General features: G+C 46.1%; 1 protein-coding gene across 1 annotated transcript in view; it reads left to right on the top strand.

Annotated features, from left to right (window-relative positions):
- KCNN4 (potassium calcium-activated channel subfamily N member 4) overlaps window positions 1-13,846 on the top strand; it is a 47,382-nt gene that overhangs the window by 17,659 nt on the left and 15,877 nt on the right. The window contains exon 2 of the mRNA XM_083754067.1: window positions 7,971-8,066. Within this exon, the coding sequence (XP_083610193.1) occupies window positions 7,971-8,066 (96 nt within the window). The remainder of the gene's footprint in view (window positions 1-7,970; window positions 8,067-13,846) is intronic.

The following is a 13,846-nucleotide window of genomic DNA, read 5'->3' on the forward strand; positions in this document are numbered from 1 at the left end:
CGTACTGCCTTGGCTGTCCTTTAGTGGCCAGAAGTGCTCCCCCCCCCAACCTTTTTGTCTTTCTGGAGCCCAGCTCTGGAAACAGCCACCAAGGCAAATGTTTCCCCCCAGGACAAAGACCCCTTACCGTTCCAAGCTTTTATCACTTTCGAGGGAAAGACTGGGGTGCAGGGCTGGAATGTTTTAATCTGGAGTGTTGCTACGTTCTAAAAGAACTCAGCTGGACACAAGCTGACAACACGAAACTGGAACTTAAGAGCACCTCAAAGTATAGGGGTCCTGGAGGAGAACGTAAGAAAACACAAACACACAAAAATCCTTGCAGTGGCCCACCTAGTTCACCATCCTGTTCTCACAGAGGCCAGTCAGATTCCAGATTCAAGCAGGACCCAAGTGCCAAAGCATTCTGTCCTCCTGCGGTTTCCAGCAAGTAGCATTCAGAAGCATTACTGCCTCCAGCCATAACCTTCAGGGCTGCTAAGCCACAGACCCGCTTTTTAGAAGTACAACATTAGACAGCTGTGCTTCCTTACATCTTACATTCCAGAGCCTGTGGAACTTCCTGCCACTGTAACTCAAGAGTTCCTCAAGGCGACCCTTTTCTGCTGCCGCATGTTTCATTTTCACTTGACTGATGGTTTGGCATGAGCCTGATACCGACAAGGGGGATGGAGCGAGCTATTAACTGCAATCACTTACGGAATGGAAACTGCGTACGTAAGGGAACACTGATATTTACTGTGATGGAACACGGGAACCTGACTTATACTGAGTCCAGATTATAGGGTCCATCTACCTCAGGACTGTCTGCACTGACTGGCAGGGGCTCCCCAGGTTTCTTTAGACAAGGGTCTCTTCACAGTCTTACTAGAAACTCTGGGAATCTGGTACTTCATGCAAGGCAAATGCTCTACTGCTGAGCTATTATCCTTACAGAAAACTCGCTCATACTCTTTTACAGTGGTACCTCGGCTTACAAATGCTTCGGATTACAAACACTTTGGGTTACAAACTCCGCTAACCTGAAAGTAGTACCTTGGGTTGCGAACTTTGTCCCAGGATGAGAACGGAAATCGTGCGCCGGTGGCGCGGCGGCAGCGGGAGGCCCCATTAGCGAAAGCACACCTCAGGTTATGAATCATTTCAGGTTAAGAACGGACCTCCGGAATGAATTAAGTTCGTAACCCGAGGTACCACTGTACTGTATATATATTGATGCCTTGGCTGAGATTAAGGTGATATGTGGCTGAGAGTTCACCAGCTCTGCACTTTGCAGTATGCCCAGCTGCCTGAAAAGAAAGTTGTTTCTTTCTTAATTGAAAATTTTTTAAAAAGTAGCAGGGGACACCGTGGCTCAGTGGCAGAGCATCTGCCCTTCAATGCAAAAGGTCACAGGTTCAAAACCCTGCATCTCCAAGTATGGCTGGGGGAAAACCCTGCTCAGACAACTGCTGAGTGGTTCCTCGGGGTAAACCAACTGGAATTAGTGAACGTGTCCATCAGGTCCATTGCTTTCAGTATGTTTGCTCTGAATAAAACTCAGCCGAATGCCACCCAGCATAAACAAGGCTGAGCAAGATGGACCGATGAGCTGACTCTGCCTCCAGCAGTTTCCAAAGGGGCAAGACACCTGAAGTCTGCAACAAAAGACCCCTTTTTGGCTCAGTGAGCCAACCCTCCTAATTCCCAAGGGATGTATGCAATGCCCTTCAGACTTGGAAAGAATTGAGTGCTGAGTTATTCTTTTCCACGGGCGCATTTATTTCTACATCTGAGTTCTGTGCCTAATTTCCAAATGCTTGTAAATAGGATTTTAGTCTGTGTATGTAGGGGACAGCCTCGCCCTGAAACCAGTAAGCCTGTCTGGAAACACCTGGTTCAGGTGGTAGCTGGTTGCCCAGGTGAAAGCTGTTGCCTCCAACAAAACCCACAATGATTCAATTGTTTTATTAGCACACGATTGGTCACACACCCCTCATCTGTTGCCCCACGCAGCAGGGTTTTAACTCCTTCCGTTCCATGAGAAACAAGTAGAACCACCTGTTCGAGGGCTGCAGAGAGCTGCCGTTTTTGGAATAAAATGGTAACGCGCTTGCAAATAATAATAATAATAATAATAATAGTAATCATGTTTATCCCCCACCCATCTGTGTGGGTTTCCCCAGCTACTCTGGGTGGCTTACAGAATATATAAAATGTAAGAAAGCATCAAACATTAAAAACCTCCCTAAACAGGGCTGCCTTCAGATGTCTTCTAAAAGTTGCATAGTTTTTTATCTGAAGGGAAAGTGTTCCACAGGGAGGGCACCACTACCAAGAAGGCCCTCTGCTGCACAGTTCAGGGCAAAGAATGACCTACATCACAGCACTGGCAGGTTGGCAGAATCTCACATGATGCTGTTTGGCTAAACCACCTATCCACCAACTTGCCCTTATGGACAGCGGGAGACATTTGATTCAGTACTTGTCTGAAGGCAAACCAACCCAAGTTACGCTTTCAGAAAACAGTAACCCAAAATGGAAATGCAGACATCATTCAAAATTCATACTTCTCTGAGTTTTGCAATTCATTTATTTATTTCAGTTTTTAAAGTACTTAACCCTCCCCCTTTTATCCGAGGCTCACAGGGCGGTTTATAGTATAAAAACATGAAGATACATAACATAGTAACAAACGAAACGATAACCCAGCCCTGCAGTTTAAAAGACCATAGATTGTTTAATTGGCCAAAGGCCTCAGAAAAGAGGAATATTTTTGCCTGGCACCTAACGCATGATCATCAGAGGATGATCATAGGGTCTGGGTTGGTTCAGTTTTCTAGACAAATTGTACAAAAATGCATATACTACTAGGGTAAAGGTAAAGGTAAAGGGACCCCTGACCATTAAGTCCAGTCGCAGACGACTCTGGGGTTGCGGCGCTCATCTCGCTTTATTGGCCGAGGGAGCCGGCGTACAGCTTCCGGGTCATGTGGCCAGCATGACTAAGCAGCTTCTGGTGAACCAGAGCTGCGCACGGAAAGGCTGTTTACCTTCCTGCCGGAGCAGTACCTATTTATCTACTTGCACTTTTTGGTGTGCTTTCAAACTGCTAGGTTGGCAGGAGCAGGGACCGAGCAACGGGAGCTCACACCGTCGCGGGGATTTGAACCCCCGACCTTCTGATCGGCAAGTCCTAGGCTCTGTGGTTTAACCCACAGTGCCAGTGTGGAGGGGGGTGGGGAAAGCATTTTGACATCAGGCATACACCTTCACTGTACTCTTTTCAGTGCCTGCTAAGAATTGGTGTTTTTTTGTCTAGACAAGCCTACCCAGAGATATAGAATGTTGACATGTGGTTTAATCAGGTTTTTAGCTTATTGTTGATTTTTTTTTAAAAAAAAAAATACAGTCAAACCTTGGTTGTCGAACGCAATCTGTTCCAGACGCCCGTTTGGCTTCCAAAATGTTTGACAACTGAGGTACGCTTCTGATTTGTTGCAGGAGCTTCTTGCACTGAAGCGGAAGCCGTGTCAGACGTTCGGCTTCTGAAAAAAGTTCAAAAACTGGAAGACTTACTTCTGGTTTGGGAGCCAAAACGTTTCAAAACGGAGGCGTTTGGGAACCGAGGTTTGACTGTAGTTGTTTTTAACTGTTTTTACCAATTTTTTTTTGTCGTTTCATTCTTTTTGCAAACCACTTCAGTCCTTTTTTTAAAAAAAATTACCAGCCAGTGCACTAAGCTGATGTTTCTAGCTGCCATGTAACCTTCCGACAGTTTGACCTCACCCCCAAAGGCGCAGTCCTCCATTGCCTTCCGAGACAGAAGGATGCCAAACAGATGCTGTTTCCATTCCCCACAGTTCCTTGGAGCAAGGCCACATCAAGGGCACTGTGGGAAATCAAAATGACTCTTCCCAGCTCTCCCGACACTAGTCAGAGCACCAGGCCGTGTGTGTTTGTGTGTGTGTAAATGACATCCGTGGTTGTGCCCTGTTGGGATGTTGGACCTCTGGCAGTTACCCAAGGCCCACAAAGAAACTGGAAACCAGTGCAGGTTTTTCAACGGAGCCAAAATGGGGCAATTATTGCAGTGATTCTCACCCCCGGTTATTAACCTTTTTGTTAACTCTGTGAACAATTACTTCCTTTTGTTCGGCCTGAGTTTTGTGCCAGCCAGGTTCCCCTGAGGTGCCATTCAGCTGTCAGTGCTGGCAGCCAATTCTTGAATGCCATCCTAGACTTTCCTGCATTTTGGTGTAGCCTAGGAGCCATAGATCCTAGGAGAAGGATCCGCAAATTAGGAAGTACCCGCTTTGGATGTTATCTGTGGGCTGAGGTCCCTAGGTGGTCTCAGGCAATCTGCTCCTTCTCAGCCCTCGTTCCTCCGTCCCATCTGCATTATGGAGGGTGATAATATTGACCTACCTAGCTACAGCTAGAGCTATATCATGCATTGTATGTGGAGTGCTTGGAAATTTGCAAGCATTAAGCCGTATTATTTATATCATCGCTGTTCTAACAGATTTGCTTACGTATGAACAAAGGTATGAGCCACATCCAATGCATATCATACTCAGAGTTAGACCCATTGAACTTAATGGGCATGGTTAATTTATATAAGTATAAAGGGGCTAACTGAAAAAAGTGGTGTTTGTTTGTTTTTTGGCTAAACATCAAGTGGGATTTACAGCACGATCCAATGCATGTCTACTCAAAAGTAATCCAATTGAATTAAATGGGACTTATGCCCCAGGAACTGTCTACATGATCACAGCCATGAGCATAGCCAGGATTTATTTGGGGGGGGGCAGGCTTTATGTTGCAGGGGGCAGAACCAAGTTATCTGTGATACAATTGGTCAGTTAGTCAGTTAGTTAAGTATTTTTATTTATTTACTTGATTTGGGGGCGGGATCTGCCACACCCATGATCACAGCTGGGCATAGGCAAACTCAGCCCTCCAGATGTTTTGGGACTACAACTCCCATCATCCCTAGCTAACAGGACCAGTGGTCAGGGATGATGGGAATTGTAGTCTCAAAACATCTGGAGGGCCGAGTTTGCCTATGCCTGACCTTAGTTTTGTATAGTTCTGCCCAGACACTGAGGTCCAGCTCCGAGGGCCTTCTGGCGGTTCCCTCACTGCGAGAGGCCAAGTTACAGGGAACCAAGCAGAGGGCCTTCTCAGTAGTGGTGCCCGCCCTGTGGAACGCCCTCCCATCAAATGTCAAAGCGATAAACAACTACCTGACATTCAGAAGACATCTGAAGGCAGCCCTTTTTAGGGAAGTTTTTAATCTGTGACATTTTAGTATATTTTTCATCTTTGTTGGAAGCCGCCCAGAGTGGCTGGGGAAACCCAGTCAGATGGGCGGGGTACAAATAATAAATTATTATTATTATTGTTGCTGTTGTTGTTGTTGTTGTTGTTGTGCTGTCTGCTTTGTTAGGTGTGTGTGTGTGCATGCGTCCGTCTCTCTCTCTCTCTCTCTCTCTCTCTCTCTCTCTCTGAATGTATTATGTACTGTTTGTTTTATGACCTTTTTAAAATGTATTTTTGCTGCGTTGTAGATCAAGACCAGAGGAAGGTTAGGGTTTGTTGTGAATAACAGACAACATAAAAGTGTAGAATGGCTACGGAACAAGCATCTTCAGCTTTGTTTACTATGATTACTGTTATTTAATATGGATCATAGAATCGAGGAGTTGGAAGGGATCCCTGAAGGTCATCTAGTCCAGCCCCCTGCAATGCAGCCATCCTGCCCGTAGCCATCCCTGGGTGGGCTGGAGCCACCAACCTTCTGGTTAACAGCCAGATGCACTGACTGAAGATATATGAAAAAGCGGGTTGGCAAAACGTGCAAGAAAGGAACCCCCCCCCCCCCCGAAAAAAATGCAACCAAATTCATACTATCATCAAGCCATAATAATAGCTAGGGTCTTTGAATGCATATCTTCCCAATTGCATTCATGCACCAAGCATGAACTGAATGTGAGAATCAAACTCTCTTTTACTCGCAGCTACATGACAGAATCTCTGACTTCCCCCTCTCCAGCCCCATTGGAAAGAAGAAATATTGAGGAGGCTGCAATTCTGGGTCAAACGGTGGAAGGGGAGGCATTTTGCTTAACTACTTTTCTGATTAAAAGTCACTTTCCTCACGCAAAGCTTGGAGGGAAGAGCTAAGCACCCACAAATTTTGCTTCCCGCCCACTCACAGTTTGCGGTCCCACTCAAAGCTCTTTTTCTCAGTTAAGTGGAAAACAAAGCAAGTCCATTGCGACACTGTTGCAACAGAGTGCACACAGTGTGTCATTTGGTCCTAAGGCTGAGGTACATAACTTTTTTATTTATTTCACAAAAGTTATTTAACACTTGATTGTGAAAAACAACAGCAGCAACCTCCAGGTGGTCTACAAAAAGAATGAAACAACGCAACAGTTAAAAAAGTTAAAAGCATCAATTTGAAACCAGTATGAACCTACCCAGACTCTGTGATCATCATCTGAGGCCCTTCTTTGTGTTTCTCCTCCGTGAGAGGTCCAGAGGGTGGCAACATGACAACGGGGCCTTTTCTGCAGTGGCTCCCTGTTTGTGGAATGCTCTCCCCAGGGGGGCTCACCTGGCGCCTTCATTGCATACACCTGTAGGCATCAGGCGAAAACATTCCTCTTCAACCAGACCTTGGCTGGTTAACATTATATGGCAGGGGTGCCCAAACTTTTTTCGAAGGGGGCCAGATTTGATGAAGTGAGGGCCGACCAAAGTTGCTGGGCTTTTTTTAGGGTTTAAGTTGCTGAGTTTTTTTACCCCAGGGCATATACTGCCACAGGAGCCAGGTTAAATTGACTGGTGGGCCACATTAGGCCCCCAAAGCAGACTTTGGACATGCCTGTTATATGGCCTTTTAAATGTGCTTGCGGTGGGAGGGGTTTATTGGTTTTGTTCTTGTTTTTATTATGTATTTTGTGTATTTATCTTGTATATTTATGCTATGAATCACCTTGAGATCTATGGATACAAATTTAATGAATTTAGTAGTGGTAACAACAACAATCGTGACTTCCCCAAAATGGCCTTTGCTAGCCAAATTGGGAGGTCTGGTGAGCCATGCTGGAGGGCTGGAGGTTCCCCACCCCACAGTACTATGATAAATATGGTTCATAGAATTGTAGAGGTGGAAGGGACCCCAACGGTCATCTAGTCCAACCCCCTGAAATGCAGGAATTTGAGAATTAAGTGCTACCATTCAAAGTTTTTGAAGGGAGGCCAACCACCAGAGCCTACAACTCTTGTCAAACAGCAGCCACCATCAAACCATTGGCTCTGGGCATAAGAGCTGACACCCTTGAGGGGCTGAAATGCACCCAGGGTCCACTTGTTTGTAGACAACTGGCTGGCCATTATGAAAACTGGATGTTGGACTAGCCAGGCCATTGGCCTGATTCAGTAGCCAGGCTCTCCTTCAGCTATGACTTCTTATCCCATTCAGTGTCTATAATTGTTTTTATATATATATATGCAATGACTTTCCATTGTTTCTGCGTATGCTGTTGTTTTAACTTTCTATATACTGTATTTGTCGCTCTATAAGACACACCAGACCACAAGACGCACCTAGTTTTTGGACGAGGAAAACAAGAAAAAAAATATTCTGAATCTCAGAAGCCAGAACAGCAAGAGGGATCATCCGCTGCACAGTGAAAGCAGCAATCCCTCTTGCTGTTCTGGCTTCTGGGATAGCTGCGCAGCCTGCATTCGTTCCATAAGACGCACACACATTTCCCCTTACTTTTGAGGAGGGAAAAAGTGAGTCTTATAGAGCAAAAAATATGGTAATGAAGCAGTAGTTGGATATGCATTTCTACTGTACTGCAAAATCACTTCAAGGTGCTTCATAGGAAGCGATTCATGAATGAAGTGGAATGATAATAATGCTGTAATGGCACCTGGCCCTTCTCCTCACTTCTCCCTCCTCTTCCCTTCAGTGGTTTGCATACTCCTTCATGGTGAAGTGCCTCATCACCCTCTCCACAGCTGGGCTGCTGATCACGATCCTGGCTTTTCACATCAAAGAGATCCAGGTAAGCCTAACTATGGGACTATTTCTCAAATGAGCGCAGCGGAGGTCAGACAGTCTGACAAAATGCTGCAAACACACCATACCTTTAAAGCACTAGGATGCCGCAATGATAGCAGTCATGGCTTCTCTCGAAGAATTATGGGAGCTGTAGTTTGTTCGGGGTGCTGAGAGTTATTAGGAGATGCCTGTTTCCCTCACAGATTTACAATGCCCAGGATTTGCTGGGAAGAAGGATTACTTGTTAAATCTCTCTGGAAATTGTAGCTCCGTGACTACAGCCACTAGAATGATTTGGGGGAAGCCACAACTGTTTAAAGCGTTAACATAGCACTTCAAATGTAGGATGTAAATATGGCCACAAAGGACCTAGATCACCTATTGAGCTTCATGAAAAGTCACCTGGGTCACAGTCTTCATCTCCGTTATAGTAATTAATTCTAAAATTAGCATATTTGTGTCCTTCTTTTGGGCAGCCCTACTTGATGCAAATATGCCTGTGGTGGTTCCCCCCCCCGGCTTGGGGGAGGGATGTTGTCATGGAAACGACAAAAATAACCCCTCACCAAAACAGGTTCACTCCAGTAACTGGTACATATTTTGGTATGCACACAGCAAGCAGCACAGAGAGTGAGAAAAAGTAGGTGTTGTGCTTGTTAAAGAGGGACAGGATGAGGCTTGGGAGGGGGATAATTATGTCCCAAATCAATGACCCAAAGCTTGAAACAAATTCCTGGCAGTAGGGCTTCTGGGTGAAGGACAGGTCACTCAGCCAAAGGTTACCCAAAAGGGCCCAATTCCTCATTATGGGAAGCTGTAGCCATTATAACAGGAAGATGGTAATGGGAAGGTATGTATATGAAACTGGGATCATGACGTAGATCTGCATATGCTAAAATATATGCATAGGTGCAAATGTCTCTGAGCATGTTAAGCTGGAGGGGGTTGGACTAGATGACTCTCGTGGTCCCTTCCAATCGCAGACGACTCTGGGGTTGCGGTGCTCATCTCGCTTTAGAGACCAATGGAGCCGGTATTTGTCCGCAGACAGTTTTCCTGGGTCATGTGGCCAGCATGACTGGCGAAACCAGAAGAGCGCACAGAAACACCATTTACCTTCCTGCTGGAGTGGTACCTATTTATCTACTTGCACTTTGACGTGCTTTCAAACTGCTAGGTTGGCAGGAGCAGGGACCGAGCAACGGGAGCTCACCCCGTCGCGGGGATTCGAACCGCCAACCTTCTGATTGGCAAGCCCAAGAGGCTCAGTGGTTTAGACCACAGCGCCACCAACTCTACAGTTCTATAATTCTATAAACTGACCACAAGAGCATTCTCCGCTCTTGCGGCAACTGGTATTCAGAAACATTACTGCCTCTAGTTGTCGAGACAGAAAATAGCCATAATGGCTCATAATCACTGATAGCCTTATCCTCCTATGAATTTCTCCAGTCCTATTTGAAAGCCGTCCAAGTCACTGCCTCCTGCGGAAACGAGTTCTGTAGTTTGCTGTGTGAAGTACTCTCTTTTCTGTCTGCTGGATCCAAAAGACTAATGGTCTCTGACTCAGTCAGTTTCCTATGTTCCCTACCTTTGACCTTGGGGTGGTGGCAGCGGCGGTTGCATGGATTTCAATTCAGAACCTGTAACGTTCCTCCACTCTATAAATTAACTGCAAAGAAAAAAATGGCCGGGAACTAGCTTTTCATGGGGAAACGAAGGCGAATGGAAAGATTAGGCTGGCAGGCGGGGATTTGCATTCAAGGTCTGGGACGCAAGCCCAGAACTTCAGCCTTCTTCGCAGACCCATATAGCTCAACCGCGCATAGGAGCTGGTGACACTTGGAAAATACATCTCAGAAGGGTTTTTCCTTTCCTTTGGGCTGTTTGATCTCTGCTGCTGATCTGAGTGAGCTGTTTCCTGACTGAGTCACGGCATGTTTCATCCAGCTACTGGGCGAGTTGTGGTCGCTGCAGGATATCGCGGAGGGCTGGCTCTGGTGTGGTTTTGGGGGTCCTTTGCTCTTCCTTCTTCAGGTTAGCTTCTCCTGTAATTTGCCAGAAGGACTTTCTGGTCATCGTTCAGTTTAGCCTGGTGTTATCAGTTCAAAGAAACCAAAGGAATCAGGACCAATATATATAACCAGATGTCTCAAAGTCTCAGGATATTGGTGGGTGTGCAGAATCCACTGATCTGAATTAGATTTTTCTCCCTCCAAAGTGGACACACCTTGGATTGTGACATAAATGCAACTTAACTTAGTTGATTGTGTGAGTTTTAATCGACCGGTTAGTTAACTGATTAAACCAGCCTGGCTTCTGCATGAATGAAACAATTGTTTTTGAGCACAAAGCATAGAATCAAAGAGTTGGAAGGGACCTCAGGGGTCATCTAGCCTAACCCCTGGCAATGCAGGAATCTCAACTCCATCATACAAGGCAGATGGGCATCCAACCTGTGTTTAAAAACATCCAATGAAAGAGAGTCCACAACCTCCCGAGGAACTCGGTTCCACCTTTGAACAGCTCTTGCAGTCAGAAAGTTCTTCCTGGTGTTTAGTCCGAATCTCCTTTCTTGCAATTTCAAGATATTGGTTTGGGTCCCAGCCTCTGGAGCAGGAGAAAATCTTGCTTCACCCTTCATGAGACGGCGCTTTAGATATTGGAAGATTGCTGTCACATCTCTCTCAGTCTCCTCTTCCCCAGGCTAAAAAACACACAGCTCCCTCAACTATTCCTCATAAGGCTTGCTTTCCAGTCCCTCAACATCTTGGTTGCATTCCTCTGCATACGTTCCAGTTTGTTCAATCCCCTTCTTAAACTGTGGCACCCATTTTTTGAGTGCATTTGATGATGATGATGATGATGATGATGATGATAATAATAATAATAATAATAATAATAATAATAATAATAATAATAATAATAATAATTTATTTGTACTCTGCCCATCTGGCTGGGTTTCCCCAGCCACTCTGGGCGGCTTCCAACAAAGACCAAAAATACACTAAAATGTCACACATTAAAACTTCCCTGAACAGGGCTGCCTTCAGATGTATTCTGAATGTCAGGTAGTTGTTTATCTCTTTGACATCTGGTGGGAGGGCGTTCCACATGGCGGGCGCCACTACTGAGAAGGCCCTCTGCCTGGTTCCCTGTAGCTTTGCTTCTTGCAATGAGGGAACCGCCAGAAGGGCCTCGGCGCTGGACCTCAGTGTCCGGGCAGAACGATGGGGGTGGAGACGCTCCTTCAGGTATACTGGACCAAGGCCATTTAGGGCTTTAAAGGTCAACACCAACACTTTGAATTGTGCTCGGAAACATACTGGGAGCAGAGCCTGCAGGATCAGGCCAGAGCCTGTAGCTCTCTCCCCTCCTGCAGTTTCCATCCACTGATGGTATTCTGAAACATATTGCCTCCGACAGTGGATGGAAACTGCAGGAGGAAGTAAGGGCTGCTGCTGCTGCTACTGCTGTTCTCAGCTCGATCCAATGGACTTAAGTTACTCAGCTGCATTGATTGACGCTGAGCATGACTAACGTTGGTTTTCACCCTTAAAACGTTTCAGAGCAGGCCAGTGAGGAAGAACTTATCTAGAAGGAGCCGCTAATACAGTCAGAAGCATTAGTAAGGTCAAAACTATGCCTGATGTTTTGTGCAGGCGAAACCTGATAAAGCCCAAACTCCTGTTGCCTAAACACATATAAGCCTGGTATTCATTTTTACTCCATATGTTACAAGAATTACAGTGGCAGCTCTTAACAAGCGTTGGGTTTCCCCCCTGCCCCCTCCCACAATGAGCTTGAAATTCCTCAAGTATTATCAGCCTAGTTTGCATGCAGATAAATATATAACCTTGAGTCACACAGACACGCCCAGAGGTGCAGGCGGCCAGCAAAGGGATGTGGGCTGCCGAAAAACTGCCTAGCAGACACTCTTAAGTGTTTGCGCATTCACATGCCAAACCTTTTGCCACATGCGATGGGGCTAGCCAGTGGAAGAGCAGCTCCTGCAACTGAAAGTGCTTACATAGCGCTGCAGGCAAGAGGCAATGAGGGCCACAGACTCGGGTGGCTTTGAAGGAGGAGCTGGCAGCTTCATGGAGGTAGAAGATCCCTGCATTAAAGGGGGTTGGACTAAATGACCCTCGTGGCCCCTTCCGGCTCTGCGAATCTGTGATTTTGTGATTCTATGAATGCCAGTTGCTAGAAAGCGCAGGAGGAGAGAGGGCTCTTGGGTTCAGGCCCTGCTTGCAGCCTTCGCGTGGGCAAGTGGTCGGCCGCTACGAGAACAGCATGCTGGACCCAGATGGGCCACTTGCTCTTATGTCCTTAGGATTCAACCACATGCCAACAAGTTCAGATTGGGCAATTAAAGCTGATTTGGCATAGCAAACCTGCTTCTCCGATAAAGGTTCAGACTTCTCGCAATCAGGGAAGTGATGCGGAAATGCAGCGGGACAAACACTTGCTCTGATGCGACGCCTTCCTGCATACAAATCAGAGTGAATATCCATTAAATAGCCAACTTCATCGAGTTTCCATGCAAGCAAATCAGGATGAACGCCTAATTCTCATCTGGAAATGCCCTATGCATTCTCTGTGGAGCATAGGAGTTATACCAGCAGATCCAATGTAACACCACCACCACCATCATCATCATTACAGTCGTACCTCGAAAGTCGAGCAGAATCGATTCCGGAAGTCCGTTCAGCTTCTGAAACGTTCAACTTCCAGAGTGCGGCTTCTGATTGGCCGCAGGAAGCTCCTGCAGCCAATCAGAAGCCCCAGAAGCCCTGTGGGATGTTCGGCTTCTGAAAGAACATTCGAAAACCAGAACAATCACTTCCAGTTTTCGATCATTCGGGAGCCAGAACGTTTGACTCCCAAGGTGTTCGGAGCCAAGGTACAACATTATTATTATTATTATTATTATTATTATTATTATTATTATTATTATTATTACTATTAGCCTGTCCTTCACCCTATGGTCCCAGGGTGGGTTACAGCATTAAAACAATATTACAAACAGTTTAAAACAACTTACATCCACAGTTCCTAAAAATATACACCTCAAATATAAAAAGCCAGGGTAAAGAGGTGTGTCGTCAGCATTTTCCAGGAGCTGCATAATGAAAGCACTAGCTAGATGCATCTCTGTGGGGAGGGAGTTCTGCAACTTAGGGGCCGCCACAGAGAAGGCCCTGTCCTGGGCCACTCTGCCCCCCCCCGCCCCCACCTTAGCCTCTGAAGGTGGAGGAACAACCACAAGGGCACCCTCTGCTGATCTCAGCACCAGAGACAGTCTGTAGGGAAGGAAACATGCTTTCAGATATTTGGGCCCTGAACATTTAGTGCTTTAAACAATAACATGAGCACCTTGAATTGGGACTAGAAACGAATTGGCAGCCAGCGCAGCTGTCTTAAAACAGGGGTTATTTGAGATCTAAAGGGACCCCTGGCTGCTGCATTTTGGACCCACTGAAGTTTCCAAGTCGTCTTCAAGGGCAGCCCCATGTAGAGAGAACTGCAGTGATTTGATGTGGAAGTTTCCAGGGCACAGCTTTTAGTCTTTTAAAACTGTAAACTCCCTTCATTGTCTTGGCCGAGAGATGTAAATGCAGTCTTCATATAAGATAATAAAACACGTTGTAAACTTGGCAAGGCCAATCTGTTTCCCAGCCAGTTTCTGGGAGGTTGTGTGTGTACACAAATAATTGGAAATGTAATGCTCTCCTTCTGCTCAAAGCTAGGTGCAGGAGAGGCAATGCATTTCCTGTGGGA

This window comes from Podarcis gaigeae, assembly GCF_964106915.1.
Source record: "Podarcis gaigeae genome assembly, chromosome: 8".
Lineage (NCBI taxonomy): Eukaryota > Metazoa > Chordata > Lepidosauria > Squamata > Lacertidae > Podarcis > Podarcis gaigeae.